The sequence below is a fragment of the Euleptes europaea genome, chromosome 17 (genome assembly GCF_029931775.1).
Source record: "Euleptes europaea isolate rEulEur1 chromosome 17, rEulEur1.hap1, whole genome shotgun sequence".
NCBI lineage: Eukaryota > Metazoa > Chordata > Lepidosauria > Squamata > Sphaerodactylidae > Euleptes > Euleptes europaea.
The window spans coordinates 9,772,271-9,789,314 of record NC_079328.1 but is presented as its reverse complement, the minus strand read 5'-3'; the positions used below and the strand labels follow the sequence as shown (position 1 = coordinate 9,789,314).

Sequence of the window (17,044 nt, the reverse complement as noted above, 5' to 3'; positions counted from 1 at the left end):
GATTGGGTCTAGTAGTTGAAAATGACTTCTAGCATACAGGGAAAAGTTGAATAAGACATAGGAGACTGATTCAGTTTCATCCTCCCCACATGGACAAACCCTATCTGCAAAGGGGACTTTATTAAATCTCCCATGCAGCATGGCAGGTTTGCCAGTGCCTTCCCCAGTCATCTTCCCTTTACCCCCAGCAAGCTCATTTTCCTGACCTCGGAAGGATGGAAGGCTGAGTCAACCTTGAGCCGGCTACCTGAAACCGACTTCCGTTGGGATCAAACTCAGGTTGTGAGCAGAGCTTGGACTGCAGTACTGCAGCTTACCACTCTGCGCCACGGGGCTCTATTGGTAAACATCTACTGGTTGCCAATCTCCTAAGGTCCTGCAGTTCTATATCTAAAAATCTGTGCTTGATCAGTGCATAAGCTGCTTCCGCAGTGAGACAGTACAGAGAATCCAAAGGGATTCCTATTTGTTTAATTTTACTTTCAATATGGTTTAACCAACTAGAATATTTAAATTCAGCCAAGAGCAGAGCCACACCTTTATTGGCTAATTAATAGCTGAGGGGCTGTGATAAAGTATCTGATAGCTAGGTGTATATGCCATTAAATGTGATTGATTGATTGATTGATTGATTGATTGATTGCTAGGTACAGGATGAGGTTTATCTCTGTAACTGTGGTTGTTTTCCTCAGAATGTGCACTGAGATCAGGTGCGGCCCTGCTTACTCTGCTGGTTGTCCTGCCTTCTGTGTGGTCATGAGCTGAAACTCGGTCACTGGCTCATGCAAAGACAGGGAGAAGAGAAGCAGGTTCCAGATTGAAATGGGGGAGTGGGAGAAATAGGAACCAAAGTAGAAACTGCTGGGTGAGACAAGGCAGCACTCTCCAGTATTTCCTCAAGTTGTATAAAATCTGCAGTTGCAATAGTTTGTTTCCTTTCTCTCTGATGGGAGAAATTAGAATTTACTCCTTTAACGTAACCCTTAGGGCTGTGACTCTGTGTATATGGGTGATGGGAAGAAAATGGTCTTCCATGAATGTGAAGGAGAATATTTTCCAGTCTTAACAAGGGGACCCTTTGATTATATTTGCATTTATTCTGGTTACTGGATTTCTATTCACTTAGCAGTTGATTCTGCAAAGGATGTGTTAGTGATAATAATTGTGTGCTTACTTTAGAGAATTGAGCAGGCTCTGCAATATAATTATTAATCACTCAGGTAAAGCATGTATCTCTGTCCTTTGCATGATTTTCTAAGACCGGTAACCCAAATGGTGGCCAAGCATGAGGAACTCATGAATTGGGGGGGGGGGGGGGATTCACAGTGCAATCCTAAACAAGTCTACTCAGAATTCTACTCATGTCTACTTAATGGGGCTTACTCCCAGGAAAGTATTCGTAGGATTGCCCTTTCAGTCACTTATGCATGCTAAGTATTAACCTAAGCTGAGCCTGGAAAAGTATGCATTGATTTTGTATATAACAAATTGGGTTTTTGTTTGCTTCTTTTCCTCCTGTAGTCCACACCTGAAATTTAACAACCTTACCTTGATTTCAATGCACGGACTTCCTGGGAAACAGATGATGGAGAAACAGCATAGGCAATTTTTAATTAACAGGTATGTTTGAAGTCCTTTTCAGTTGGTTGGGGCCCCGGGGAAGGGCCTGCCTGGTGCCCTTTGACTCTAGAACTATCCGCTCTGCCTCCCAGCACTGAGGTTGGTGCCATCCCCTGCATACTTTCCAGATTTTTCTCTTCTTGGAAGATCTTCAGATCAGATTGATGTTGGGATAGTACTGACTGAAGTTTATTCCTCTGGGCTTTTTAAAATAAATGGTTGTAACTGGAACCAAAGTACGCATGGGCTCAGTTTGGCAATCCTGATTGTTCTCTAACACATGATGGGGAAGCAAAACCATGCTGTCATTCCCCATCCATTGTCAGTGTCACTGGATGTTTATGTGGGAGTAAAGCATTTGAAGAAGAAGAGGAGTAGCAGTTGGTTTTTATATGCCGACTTCCTCTACCACTTAAGGAAAAATCAAACCAGCTTACAATCACCTTCCCCCCCCCCACAACAGACACCCTGTGAGGTAGGTGGGGCTGAGAGTGTGACTTGCCCAAGGTCACCCAACTTGCTTCGTGTGTAGGAGTGGAGAAACAAATCCAGTTCACCAGATTAGCCTCAGCAGCTCATATGGAGGAGTGGGGACTCTACCACTCCAAACCACCGCTCTTAACCACTACACCATGCTAGCTCCTGTACACACGCTGGCTTATGTGTACACATGTAAGCCCAGATGGTTCGGTCAGGTCCTGATTTTATCTGGGAACCTAATCATGCTGCTTAGATCTCCACACAGGGCCAGATCTCCATTCAAGCTACCCTAATGACTCTTGGGGGTGGCACAATGAGGCACAGGAAGTTTGACATCATTTCCTGGGCCTGCATCACCGTTGGCTGAGCCCAGGGGCTTGGATCCAGCCAGTAGCAGCAGCACGGGCCCCAGAGGTAATGGGTGTACTTTGCGAGGAGTGACAAGATACCTTGAACTGGCCTTGCCTACATGTGTTGGATTTTATGGATGTACATCCTGTTTACCCATTATACCTGCATGTAGATTGGTGGTGGAATGGGTATACTTGTTGGGAAGGAATGGGAAGTGCAATCTCGCTTCCTGTTGTGGATATCTGGAGGAAATCAGGAGAAGGTATCATCCATGCTGGGCCACAGTTAAAAAAGTAGTCTTACACCCATTTTTTAAAAATCTGAAATTAACATTAAACCTACATCACATACTTTTATAGCCTTTACCAGAGTTTAAGAGAGATCTTGGCTGTGGTAAAGTGTGAAGTGTAGATACAAAGTCGACTTGTACCTGGCAGGCCCAGTTGCCTGTAGTTCCCTGGTCCTCTGCCTGTTTACAGCAGGTGTCTTCATTTCACACTCTTGTGTTTTAAGCTACACAGTAAAATGCATTGAAAATCAATAAAATAAAAAGTTACAAAATGCATGAAACAATAGCATCTATTTTGGGTTTACAGCTCATTTCTTGCTTCACAATGTTACAAACTGCACTGCAAACCTTGGTCCTATCTTTAGCAAATGCAGTTGCTGCATAAAGTGTGGCACGGCCTTCAGATGCATTTTTACTAGCTTAGGTTTAGAATTTACCTTGTGACCAATGTAAAGCAAATTGTTTTAGTAATAGAAAATGCTTGGTTCTTGTAGGTTATCCGGGCTGTGTGACCGTGGTCTTGGTATTTTCTTTCCTGATGTTTCACGAGCAGCTGTGGTAGGCATCTTCAGAGGAGTAACACTGAAGGACAGTGTCTCCAGTGTTACTCCTCTGAAGATACCTGCCACAGCTGCTGGCGAAACGTCAGGAAAGAAAATACCAAGACCACGGTCACACAGCCCGGATAACCTACAAGAACCAATGAACTCTGACGGTGAAAGCCTTCGACAATAGAAAATGCTTGGTTTTAATGTATTTCATACAAAATAATCTCTTACTGTGGGCTTCCGTTCACTCTTCCAATCCGCTAGGAGCCTTCAGACAGGTGACTGGAGGGGTGAAAATCCATGGTCGCTTTAGCCTCCTTTATTCCCTGTTTCAGCCAGGATCAAATGCACATTTGGTGAAATGCATGAGTTCGATCCTGGCTGAATCCTGCCTGAAACAGGGAATAAAGGATGCTAAAGCAACCATGCATTTTTGCCCGACGTCTAATTAATATTTTGCTGTCAGCTGCTAAAATGCCGCTTGTTCTTTCCTTGCAGCCATTGTTTTAATGATGACGATTATGCACTGATGTCACTTTGTTCCTGGGTCAATGTTGTGGTTGGCAAAATGACTGGCATAGACAGGTGTGCAAAGCACGTCATCATTTCCAAGGGAAGGAAAGTGCCATACGATCATCTCATTCTCTGCACTGGACAACAATATCAGGTGAGACTGATCAAAGAATGAAAGGAAATAAAGTATACTTCACACCTGGAGTCATAAAAGAGCACAAGGGGAGAGTAATCTAAAGTAAATCCTGTGCCACGGGGAAGGTTTTCTGTATTTCAGCCTGCTATACCAAATGAAAAAGCCATGGTAAGTTACTGAAGCTGCAAGTTTATGCTCTCTTACCTGGGTCCCATTGAACACAGGGAGACTTCCATTTGGGCATGCATGCATAGGGTGGGGCTGGAAGTAAGTGCAAGAGACGGGATGACTGTGAAAGGCATGAGCCTAGGAAGTCCTCTTGTGTAAGCCTCATTGAAATGAATGAACAGTTCGTTGCACAACTTCCTTTAATTTCAGTTGGACTAGTGAAGGAATTCTCCCTGATACACTGGGCCTCAAACTGCCAACATTCCATAACCACGTCAGCTGAAAACTCTAGGAGGACTTCCAGCAGAAAACCCTCATTGACAGTGAGACAGAAATAGACCTGTTTGGACTGAGATTATTGTCCAGCATCAACACTGGAAATGATTTTGTTTGTGTATTATATTTTGCCTTGAATTTCAGCTGAAAATTGGATCCCAAAGAGGCTTCCAGGAATCCAAACCTAATACAAAATATTAGTGAAAGTTCAGTGCAAAACATTCCTCCTGGGGTTTTTTCTTGGCTGGATCTGGATCCAGGAATAACAGAGGAGGGCTAGGCTGCTTCCCCTAAGAGCGCCATTGATGGAAGGCAGAAAAAAGAGGGACTCTCTGCTGGAGTTGGGTGGCTGCTGCCTGCCCCAGTGATATTGGTGATAAGCTGGAGGGAGGGGGGAGGCTCTGCTGGAGCTGGATCTAAGCAGAATTGAAGAATGCGCTGGTGTTCCCCAATCCATCTATGATGACCCCAGCAGATGGAAACTTCAAGTATTATGAAAACCCAGAGCATTTTTAAGGCTTGAATCAAAGGTATAAGCCAGGTTGCCCCATTCTGCCCCTGGCTGTAGCTGTGGAGGCTTGGGCAGAGGCTTGCCCTGCAACCCCTGTCAAACAGCTGCCATGGCTCAGTGGTAGAGCATCTGCTTGGCATGCATGTCCCTAGGTTCAATCCCCAGCATCCCCACTTTAAAAGGATCAGGTAGCATGGGGTGTGAAAGACCTCTGCCCGAGACCCTGGAGAGCTGCAACCAGTCTGATTAGATAGGATTGAACTTGATGGACCAGTGGTCTGATTTAGTATAAGGCAGCTTTATTTGTTCAGAGCCCCTGAGCCATTCCCAGTTGGTAGATCAGACTGTGCTTCATAAGTGATTTCTGAAAGAGGATAGGACATTGTACAGCTAGAAGTGGGGTCTTGACTACATCGATTCCTCTGTGGTGTTGGAAAGATCTGATAGAAGTCGGGACAGGCTCTTCCTTGGGTTACAAAGACCAGTGCTTCATATGTGCCTAAACCTTATTTATTTATTAAAACATTTACATACCACCTTTCCTCGTGGTTCAAGGCAGCTTACAATAATAGAAATATTTTCAGTTAAAAGCAAAATTCAAATAGCAAACCCCAAGTCTCTCCCCTTTCTCTTTGTTGGCTTCTGTTTAACTGGTTTGGCTGGCAAATACCATCTGTGTTTTGTTTATATTGTTTTTATTAAAAGTTTATAATTTTATTTTGTAGTTTTATTACTGTTGGGGATCTGGGCATGTGACATGAGAACATGCTCCCTTGGCCTCAAGAGCCTCAGTTGATTAGACTTACCTTACTGCAGACTGTTACATATAGTGCCTACATCCCATTTACTGTTGGTGATTGGGGTGATCACTGGCCTTACAAATTCAAAAGCCCTCTATGCCCAGGCTACTGGTGACCACGTGCCCCATTCCAGCTTATGCTGAGGACCGAGCTCCGTGGTTCTGCCTAGTATCATTAACCATTTCTGGTTCATGGCCAAAAATGGGTAATACTTCCTAGTACAACAGCAGCCCAAATGGATTTGCACACCCTGCAACATCAAAACAGAATACGTCTGTTTACAGTTCAGCCAAACCAGTCAACTGCTCTCTTATTTTGAGAACTGGTTTATCATAATGTAGCATCGTCTGTGTGCAACAAGGCAGGAAGATGCTGGGAAAATTGTCACCTAGCAAATGAACTTGCTGGGTGGCCTTGAGCAGGCTCCTATCTGCCCAGCACTCATGGTCTTCCGTCCTGTCGCATCTGAGTGAGGCTTGTCATTGCTGGATAGGCAAGCCGAGGGAGGAGAAGCCATGCAGACGCTGGACAGGCAAGACAGACACCTGCAAGCTGATATCAGCTTGATGTCAGAAACCAGGCTCCCATCAAGCCTTTCTTGGGTCAACTAAACCAGGGTTGGTTCCTTTTGTCACTGACCCACTGAGTCAACGGTATGCAGAGGTGCCCAGATGCATTGAACATCCAGCTGGCATCTCCCTCCTCTGGCACGCAGCCTCAGCGATGCAGAGGGTAAGGTACTTGGGTCTGGCAGCCAGAGTCCCCGCTTGGAATACTTGTCCTTCTCTCCGCTTTAGGTCCTCACCTGCAATTTGAGGCCAGTCATGTTATCCTCTGGACCCACTGTAAGGATTTCTGGAAGGGCTTTCCCATGCACACTTGGCCAGAAGTCCCACTGAACTCTGCAGGACTGAACTCCAAGTGAACATGTATAGAATAGCAGTAGAAAAGAGCAAGAGTCTAGTAGCACCTTAACGACTAAGGTGCAGGGTAGGAGCTTTCTTGAGCCACAGCTGAAGAAGAGAACTGTGGCTCATGAAAGCTCATAACCTTCCAGAAATTTTGTTAGCCTTTAAGGTGCTGTTGGACTCTTGCTCTTTTCTACTGCTAGTGACAGACTAACATGGCTACCCATTGTAATCTATGTATAGAATACCTCTGCAAGATGTTGCACATGAAATGCTTTGAGCACTAGAAATGTGCTCTGTAATTGCTAAGCATTCTTATTTCCGTGACAAGTGGGTCATGACATCCATCACATCAGTTTAATTGATGCACTACTAATAATCTCTGGCCCTCTTAATTAATGCAGGTCCCATGTCCCACTGGTGCAGATATCCGAAAACTTCTCACCAACAGAGAGGTCTTCCAAAACTGTAAACAGAAATACACGAGTGTGGCCCCTTCCAACCTGTTCATCCTTTCAGATGAGGAAGACTGCTTTCTGGCAATGAAGTGGGTGAAAGAAAAACTTATTGGCTTCCCAGGTAAGATGTTTGTACTAACTACTGTATTGGGTGGACAGGAGAGGTGGGGGGGGGATTTATGTATTTTTTGGCATAGTGTGTCTCCATTTCCAGCATATAATTATAGCCTAATTAATGCTCACAAAATGTTTTATTTGCTAGGAATTGTTTTATGAAATAATTTGCAACTCCTTGTCAATTTTGGTGACCTTTTTTTCATTTTTTGCTCGGAATAAAGGCTGGATATATTAATTACCTATAATTATTTTATGACATGAATAAAAGCCCTAAGAGCAGAGTCTGGCTGCAATCATTAATCAACAAATTAGATGATAATTTCATTGGCAAATGTGTTTTGCAGTTTATAGACAAAATTTCAGAACTGGAAAACACTGGCAAAAATAAACCTCAGGACTACAGCGCACACACAACCCCCCCCCCCAGCAAAAAACACTGGGTTCAATCCAGAGATCCTCTTGTCCAAAAGGCATTGTATGCATCTAGCATCATGCTCAGTAAGCTAATGTGGGTAGGCATTCACCCCTCCAGTATTTACATTATTTAAGTTGAGCTCAGGGCAGCTTCCAGCAGAGAATAAATAGAGATACAATATAATGTGAGTTAAAAACATAAAACTTTAATCACTACTCAATTAAAAGATGGTGTTCTAATTTGTACCTACTATATACAGGCTGAATATCCCTTATCCAGACATCTGATATCTGGACTGACCCAAAAACTGGACTGTTTGAGCCAACATGCAGGCAAATCCGCGCTGCCCAGAACAGGGTACAGAGAAGACAGGAAGGAGGATGGGAAAGGGTGGGGAGAAAAAAAAAAGGAAGCCATCTTTCCTTCTGGGGAGGAAGAGGCTACCACTGGCACTCCTGCTAGAAGCTGCTTCACTTTCTCTGCCTCAGGCTGGGGACCAGATGTTCCAAAATATTCCAAAATACAGAAAGATCCAAAATACAGACCACTTCTGGTCCCAAGCAGTCTAGATAAGGGATACCCAACCTGTAATACTAATCTCTTCCTAAGGGTGAGTTGGCTTATAAATGTTCGCAAGCAGATAACCAATAGCACCCCGGAATTCAAAGGTCTTCCAAGGAGTTGAGACAGGCAGAAAACCAGAAAAAAAGGGAAAGGAATCAATGAAGGAGAAACAGGAAAAAGGGAAAGGAGGGAAAGAAGGGAGGAAAAAAGGGAAGGGGGAAGGGAAGGGGGACATGTAGCTACTCTGGTTTTTTGCACTGTTTCAACGCTGACCACATTTTTTCCAGTGCGTTCAATAATCTCTGCCAATCTGGATGAAACTTCTTCATTACATGTGCGCGGTGGAATGGCAAATGAGTTACCCTATTCAAAAGACAGTGCGATGTATTGGCACATGTTTTTGTCACCTGTGTATACAGAATGGGATCCCACAGTCTTCCTACTGTCTGTAGATGAGCAGCTGGAACATAATATAAGAAGAACCCTGTTGTATCAGACCAGTGGTCCATGTAGTCCAACGTCCTGTTCCACATAGTAGTTAACCAGTTGCTCTGGAGGACCAACAAACAGGGCTTAGAGGCCAAGCTCTTCCCTTGATGATGCCTGCCAGCATGGTATTCAGATGTTTGCTACTTCTGTATGTAGAGGTTCCCTTTACTCCCCATGATTAGTAGCCATTGATGGACCTCTGCTCCATAAATCTGTCTAATTTCCTCTTAAAGCCACCTACACTTGCGGCTATCACTGTGTCTGCTGGCTGTTCACTCCACAATTTAATAACTCATTGAGTATAGAAGTATTGCCTTTTTCCCATCCTGATCTTATTTGCCTGTCCACTGGGTTCCCCTGAACTGCAGCACCAAGGGTAGAGGGGAGGGGACAGAGTACTTTGTACTGGGAGCCCATCTCCCAAATCATAGAAATCTAAGAAGAGCCCAGCTCATTCAGTGAAGCATCCTGTTCCCCTCAATGGCCAATCTGATGACCTAGAAAGCCCACTAACAGGACTCCAAAGGCCAAAGCCCATGACGACTGAGTTATACTGCTCTGAACATGGAGGTTCCTTTAGCATTGTGAGTGACAGCCATTGATAGGTCTAACCTTCATGAATTTGTCTAAGCCTCAGTATGGAGAGATCCTCTTAAAGCCATTTGCCACCTGACCTGATTTTCACCATGCTGAATTCTTTGGGATGCTCTGTACATTTGGCCACTTCTCCACCCACCTTGTAATTCCGGACCATTTATAAATAATTAAGTTGCTCTGGTCCTAATACTGTTCCTTGGGGGACAATATTGCTTTCTTCACTCCATTGTGACAGCAGTCCATTTACCTTCTGCTTCCTATGTTAACATTGTACTAATCTGTGGGAGAATCCATCCTCTTACCTGGTTCTTTTTTATAGAAAAAAAGGTGCTGGTACGCATGACAGGGAAGACGCTACATTTCATCCGTTTCACAGATGATGTCATCAGTGGGCATGACGGGGGAGACCAGCTGCCCTGCCGCCTTCTCTGCAGTCCAATCTGCCACCTTCTCTGCCAGCTTCTTTGCAAAGAGGCTGGCAGAGAAGGCAGCTGGTGGGACTGCAGAGAAGGCGGCAGGGCAGCTGGTCTCCCCCGTCATGCTGTCTGATGACATCATCAGTGGGCGTGACTTCAGCTGCAGGATGGGCCAGACTATAGCTTTTCAGTATGCCTGGCCTTGCCCCAGGAAAGATGGCCAGCCGAAGTCTCAAAAGCCAAAAAATGTACCAGCATGCCATACCGGTGTGTACCGGCACAAATAAACCCTTGCTCTTATTTCATGCCTGCTTAGGACCAACCTAGACATGACCTGAGAGCACATACAGCCCCACAGCAGAGCAAACAGGCCCCTCCATGGCCATTTCAGCTTGGGAAAACCATGCCGGGGGGGGGGGCTAACACCCCTTCTTCCTCTTTGCCATGCTCCTAAGCCAAATTTGGCCCCAGAGCCCCTAGATTGGAACCCTGACCCAACTCGTGCTAGACGTCACGTCTTGCTTGGCCGGGCTCTAAGCTTACTCAGGCGTGTTTGGTGAGGGATTTTGTTTAAAAAAAATTTGGCAGTCTAAAAATATTCTCCCTTTTCTGCATGTCTGTTCCTTGAGGAGTAGGGCCTCTCTGTACCCAATGGAGAGGGAAATATACTCTGCACCTGCTCAAAGGCAGTTTCTGCTGCTTTTATTTCATGTGCTCCAAGGCTGAGAACAAACATTGAAAAGAGCAGCCAGCAAGCCCTGGTATGTACCGAACGTTTCTAGAGATGCACTCATAGAACTATTCCTTCCATTGAAGTGAATGGAGACACTTCTGCTCTGACTGCAAATCTTGTAGTCATTCCAGAGAGGTGTCTTTTGTGGCACCTGAACAAATCTCCACATAGCTGATTGCATTTGGACTGCATGTGGAGAGATAGCCAGAAACATCTGTATTTGGTGAGCTTTTGGTATTAATGATGCTGATAGATGGAAAGGATTTATGCTACTGCAGTGGAGTGGTTGAGTGACAGCACCCGTGTCGCATCTGCCATGAACTCAGCCATTTTAGGCTCAGCTCTCATCTGCAATGTGGGGATGATCATGTGTCATGAGCTATTTTACCAGGATTACTGAAAACAATGGAACAGGTATTTTCTCATGGCCCCACAGTGCTCACAACTATTGCTTCTGCCCTCCATTTCCTTTGATTTCTGCTCTGCTTTATTCCTGGTAGGGGGCTGTTTCAGGTGTGAACCACAATTTAATTTAGTGTGTGCATAAATACGTATATAATGTTGAAATTTCATTTCAAACACTGGCAGGCCACCGTTGCCCAATAAAGGGCGGATGGGGAGAGTGTACCCAGCCTCGTCACCCACTTCTGGTCCCTGAACTGTAGCAAAGGGCTTGTTATCATTGTGTCCACAGATGCCCTGTACAAATGCCCTGTACATCTTGACAGCATTATCGGCTTTATGCTGCTTTTAACCTCTTCCCCATTCTTGTGCATTTTCACTCAGTCAAGTCTATACATTTGAACTTCGTAGGCAGGAGCTAATTTCACCACTGCCATCACCATGTTTATAAAGGCTAATGTGGATGTCGCAAAATTACACATACCATGAAGAAGAGCTACTGAATTATTACATAAAAGGTAAAGGTCCCCTGTGTAAGCACCGGGTAATTCCTGACCCATGGGGTGACATCACATCCTGACATTTACTAGGCAGACTTTGTTTGCGGGGTGGTTTGCCAGTGCCTTCCCCAGTCATCTTCCCTTTACCCCCAGCAAGCTGGGTACTCATTTGACCGACCTCGGAAGGATGGAAGGCTGAGTCAACCTTGCTCAGGCTACCTGAAACCAACTTTTGTTGGGATAGAACTCTGGTCGTGAGCAGAGCTTGGACTGCAGTACTGCAACTTACCACTCTGTGCCACGGGGCTCCTAGTTTATTACATAAGGAGACAAAAACCGCAAAATAGACAGTTAAGTGGATGCCTTCCTGCCCTGTCCAGCTACAGTGTGATTACCAGTTGGGCTCAAGACTGGCTTGTTGTGAGAATCCTTTGTTTCTGGCCATTTCAAACTGGGCATCTCTTTCCTGGAGCGGCTCCAGCCCAGCGTATGTCCCACAGACCTCAGGGAGGACAAGAGCCAAAAAGAACAGGAGGGTTCCGCCTGGTCTTAAACAGCAAACATTCAGATTGCAGAAGAATAGGTTGCCCACCCCCTGTGATGTGGATCTGTCAACATCTGAGGCCGGGCTTGTGAAAAGCCAATCAGATATGCATGCGCTAATAGGCCTTCCCACTCCACATGCTGATGAAGGCAGCAGGCAGAAGATTGAATTATCACCTCTGGGTTCGGCTGGCCGGGAGGTGGGAAATTCAGTTCAAACACACTTACGTCTGATTGAGCAATGGCTAGGAAAAGGAAGAGCTCAGCTTTTCTCGTCTCAGTGACAGACAACTATTCTAAATAGTAAAGACAGCTCTGCTGGCTGTCCATGATGGGGTGTGTGTTTTGTTTTGTATGTTTTTTAAGTGGGAACTGGAATGTCAATTGAGCCAGAATACATCAAATGAATCGTACGGCTCCTCACCTGAGTCTCACCACAGTCCTCAGATCAGCCTGGGATTGACCTCTGGATGCCATCACATCTGTGCATGACATTTAAGTAGCAACAAGAAGGGGATGTTGGATATGTTGTTCTGAACAAGAAGGGGATGTTGGATATGTTGGAGCCCAGGTACCTAGACAGAAGCCAGCCATGCTGTCCACAGAATGTTCTGGAAGGGTGATGCTGAGGAGGGCTAAAAGCAGTTGGTCCCTCCCCAGAAACTTGGCATTTACTGTTGGGTTTGCTTTGATGTATAGAGATTAGGCAGCTGTAGCACCCTCTCTATGAGCCCCATGGTGCAGAGTGTTAAGCTGCAGTACTGCAGTCAAAAGCTCTGCTCACGACCTGAGTTCGATCTTGACGGAAGTCGGTTTCAGGTAGCCGGCTCAAGGTTGACTCAGCCTTCCATCCTCCTGACGTCGGGATGTGACGTCACCCCATGGGTCAGGAATGACCTGGTGCTTGCACAGGGGACCTTTTGTGAGCTCCAGGCTGAGAGCACAGCTGGAGTCAAGGTCAAGTTGCTCAGAGGTTTGTTATGATGGCCTGCATCCCGGCACGATAAGTGTAATCTATCATGGGAACCAGGCTCAGCCTGGTGTCCAACGGTGCCTTTCTGATGTATATGTCCACATGAACGACGAGGTTGCTCATAAAGGGTTGCCAGCACTCCTTCCTACCCCGTCGGGGGCTTGGATTACAAATGAAGGCCCATCTGGGCCGCGGAATACAATCACCTCTAGTCCCGCCGACGCGGATACATCGGAGGAAGAAGAAGACGGGACCTGGGGATCCTTAGCAGCCCTGAACCTCGTTCCCGTCCAGGAGCAGACAAAAAATGAGCAGGGTCTGCAGTGAACAGAGCGCCACTGCGGACCAAAGTGACTGCACCCCCCACAGCTCCGCTAATGGTGAGAGAAGTGGAAGACACTATGTTTCTTGATGTAATATTGCAACATTATAAGGGGGTCCTCAAGTAGCGGTTAAGGCTCTAGTAGATTCTGGATGTGCTCGTACCCTAATCAGTGAGGACACTTTTAAAACCTTAAACATAAAAGCAAGCGTTTTACCTCAGCCCCTCTGATTTGCCCAGATGGACGGGAGCGACTTCAAAGGAGGCCCGGTTGACAGGCATAGTCGCCATGGGAGTGGGGGACCATTGGGAACAGATCCGCTTCACTATAGTGCCCGGCATCTGCTTTCCAGTAGTCCTGGGAGTAAACTGGCTTCGGGGGCATAGCCCCATAATCGACTGGGCAGCCCAAACACTTGAGTTCGTCCACCCGCAATGTGAACAGCACCAAAAAGAGGTAGCCGTCCTAGGCTCTGCCTTGATGGCAGGGGATGCTGATCCGCAATTGCCTCCTGAATATCGAGATTTTGCAGATGTTTTCAATGTCAAAGAGTGTAATGTACTGCCCCCCCCCCCCACCGCGTCACGGACTGTGCTATTGAGGTGGGGGGGGAACATTTGACTAAGAGTAAGATTTATCCTATGAATCCCAAAGAGAAGGCAGTATTGACTTTATTGACAAAAATCTGGCACGGGGCTTCATCCGCCCCTCCACAGCCCCACACTGCGCTCCTGCCTTTTTTGTGCATAAAACGACAGGTGACTTAAGACTGTGTATAGACTTTCGCAAACTTAACGCCGTTACCCAGACTAATGCCTACCCCATTCCCCTCATTCCAGATCTCCTAAGCCAACTAAAGGAAAGATGCATTTTCACCAAATTGGACTTGGTTGAAGCGTATTATTGCATACGAATTCGAGAGGGAGATGAACCATTGACTTCCTTTTCTAGTTGCTTTGGAATGTTCGAGTACCTTGTAATGCCTTTTGGATTAAAAGGGGCTCCGGGGGTCTTCATGCAAATGATTAATGAGATCCTCCATGATTTGTTGTTTAGAGGGGTGGTAGTTTATTTAGATGATATCCTCATCTACTCCCAAGAGTTTGGATGAGCACATCACCCTGGTCAAAGAAGTTCTGCAACGGCTCAGAGAAAACCACCTCTATGCTAAGGTTTCCAAGTGTGAATTCCATAAAAAGGAGCTAACCTTTCTAGGCTATAGGATTTCACACCAAGGAATAACCATGGACCCGGACAAGGTACAAGCAGTAGTTGACTGGGAGCCGCCAACTACTCGCAAACAAGTACAGAGATTTCTCGGGTTCGCTAATTTCTACCGCCATTTCCTCAGAGGCTTCACACAAGTTGCGCTTCTGATTACTAACTTGCTCAAAACCAAGGGTAAAGGAGTTGCCGCTACCCAGCCCTCCGCTAAAATAGAATGGACCCCGGACTGTCAGTTAGCCTTTGAGACTTTGAAACGTTTGTTCACAACTGAACCGATACTTAAGCACCCAGATTGTGACCGCCCTTTCATTGTTCAGGTAGATGCTTCTGAAGTAGCCATGGGAGGGGTCCTCATGCAAGAGGGGGAAGATGGCCAGTTATACCCATGTGCCTATTTCTCAAAGAAATTTTCCCAGTCTCAGCTCAACTGGCCCATTTTGGAAAAGGAGGTGGCAGCAGTGAAACACGCCTTAATGATCTGGAGACACTTCCTAGAAGGTGCTGAGACCCCCTTCCAGGTTTGGATCACAAAAATCTGGAGGCTTTAACAGGGACTCACAAACTCACCGCAAAACAAATCAGATGGGCGGACTTCTTTTTTCGCTTTTGTTTTGTAATCAAACATATTCCGGGCAAAAGAAACCTTTTAGCTGATGCTCTTTCTAGACTTCCTCAATATCCTGTTAAGATGGAACGGCCCACCGAGTCCCTGTTTACTCCAGAGCAAAGAGGTATCCTCCCCACCTTAGCAGTCCTCACGAGCGCCCAGGTGCGGCAAGCCCAGGCCGGGAGCGACTCCCTGCAACCCACTAAGGGAGTTGTCCCTCCTAGTCCTCCGCCGCCGCCCGAGGACACTAGCAGTGACTCTTCAACCCAACCCTAAGCGGAGGGCGACCCTGTCATTCCAACAGGACTGCCCCAGTCTTTCCGTGACACTTTGATATGTGAGTGCCTAACTGAGAGGAATAACAATGTACTACCTTCAGGTCTTGAGCAGCGTGGAGAAATATGGGTCAAAGACTCTAAATTGTACGTGCCTAAAACTTTGTGAGCAGAGGTGTTAGAACTAGCTCATGGAGCAAAAACCTCTGGACACTTTGGGTTTGTAAAGACACTACATTTGCTCCATCGTCAATTCTGGTGGGCGGGTATGCGTTCTGATCTGGACTCCTTCATCCACAGCTGTCCAATATGCGCCACTGCAAAACATCTGACAAGCAAGCCCACCAGGCTACAAAAACCATTAGAAGTGCCTCAGGGGCCATGGGAGGTAATTGCCATGGATTTCATGACTGATTTACCATTAAGTCGAGGGAAAACTGTCCTGTGGGTGGTTACAGACCTTTTTTCCAAACAGGTGCATTTAATCCCTTGTGCAGGCATGCCCTCCGCTCAAAGACTGGCTCACTTATTTGTGACACACATATTCAAATATCATTCCTTCCCGCGCAAGATAATCTCGGACCACGGCTCTATATTTGTAGCCAAGTTCTGGAAAGCTTTCCTCAAACTGGTAGGAGTTGAACAAGGTCTATCAAGTGCCTTCCACCCCCAAACAGATGGACAAATGGAAAGAGTAAATGCTGTATTAGAATGTTATCTCCGATGTTATGTAAATTATCATCAAGATGACTGGGTTGATCGATTGCCTTTTGCAGAGTATGCATATAATAATTCTGTTCATCAATGCACAGGCTTCAGCGCCTTCCGCATTGTGTATGGCAAGGAGTTTGGCCCCGTCGGGCAGGTGGATGTGTCAGGGGAGGGGGGGGTGCGGAGATGTCAGACTGGATTCAAACCATCCAGTCTACGTGGCCTTGGTTAACTGAAAACTTAAAACGAGCCAAAAGAAAATATAAAGCTCAGGCAGACAAGCATTGGTCCCCCGGCTGGACGTTCAGGGTGGGTGATCTGGTATATCTCTCCACCAAAAATCTACGTTCTCTACGACCCTCCAAAAAACTGAGTGAAAAATACATTGGTCCCTTTCCTATCACCCGGGTTATTAATGAAGTCACAGTGGAGCTGCAACTCCCCAAGAAGTTAAAAAGGGTCCATCTAGTTTTTCATGTCAGTTTGTTAAAACAGCATGTGCCCGCGTCTCAGTAGCATCCAGAAGAGCCTCCAGAGATTCCCGAAATGGTGTGTGTGTGGGGGGAGGAGTACTGTGTAGTTTCCAAGATCCTTGAATCCCGCATTCATAGGGGGGACTTGGAATACCTAGTTCATTGGAAACATTTCAGTCCCACCCATGAGGAATGGGTTAAACATTGTCACATCTCTGCCCCTCGCCTGCTGCGTCAATTCCATGCTACGTATCCAGATAAACCCGCCCCATCGGCTGAGGTGGGGAGGGGGGAGCTCTAGGGGGGGCAGAATGTGAGCTCCAGGCTGAGAGCGCAGCTGGAGTCAAGGTCGAGAGCTCAGAGGTTTGTTATGATGGCCTGCGCCCCGGCGCGATAAGTGTAATCTGTCATGGGAATCAGGCTCAGCCTGGTATCCAACTGTGCCTTTCTGATGTATATGTTTCAACCTGCCCGCTTTCCCCCCACTTGAGTCCTCGTACCTTTTCCTGTAAGTTGCTGCTACACACCTTATGTTTCCCAAATAAACTGCTTCTTAGACAACTCTGTCTGGATGGTCTGTTGTTTGGGATTTGACAGGTGGACTCAGACCTTACACCTTTA

General features: G+C 46.2%; 1 protein-coding gene across 1 annotated transcript in view; it reads left to right on the top strand.

Moving 5' to 3' along the window:
- CFAP61 (cilia and flagella associated protein 61) overlaps positions 1 to 17,044 on the top strand; it is a 200,839-nt gene that overhangs the window by 132,695 nt on the left and 51,100 nt on the right. The window contains exons 17-19 of the mRNA XM_056862278.1: positions 1,522 to 1,620; positions 3,787 to 3,955; positions 7,005 to 7,179. Of these exons, the coding sequence (XP_056718256.1) occupies positions 1,522 to 1,620; positions 3,787 to 3,955; positions 7,005 to 7,179 (443 nt within the window). The remainder of the gene's footprint in view (positions 1 to 1,521; positions 1,621 to 3,786; positions 3,956 to 7,004; positions 7,180 to 17,044) is intronic.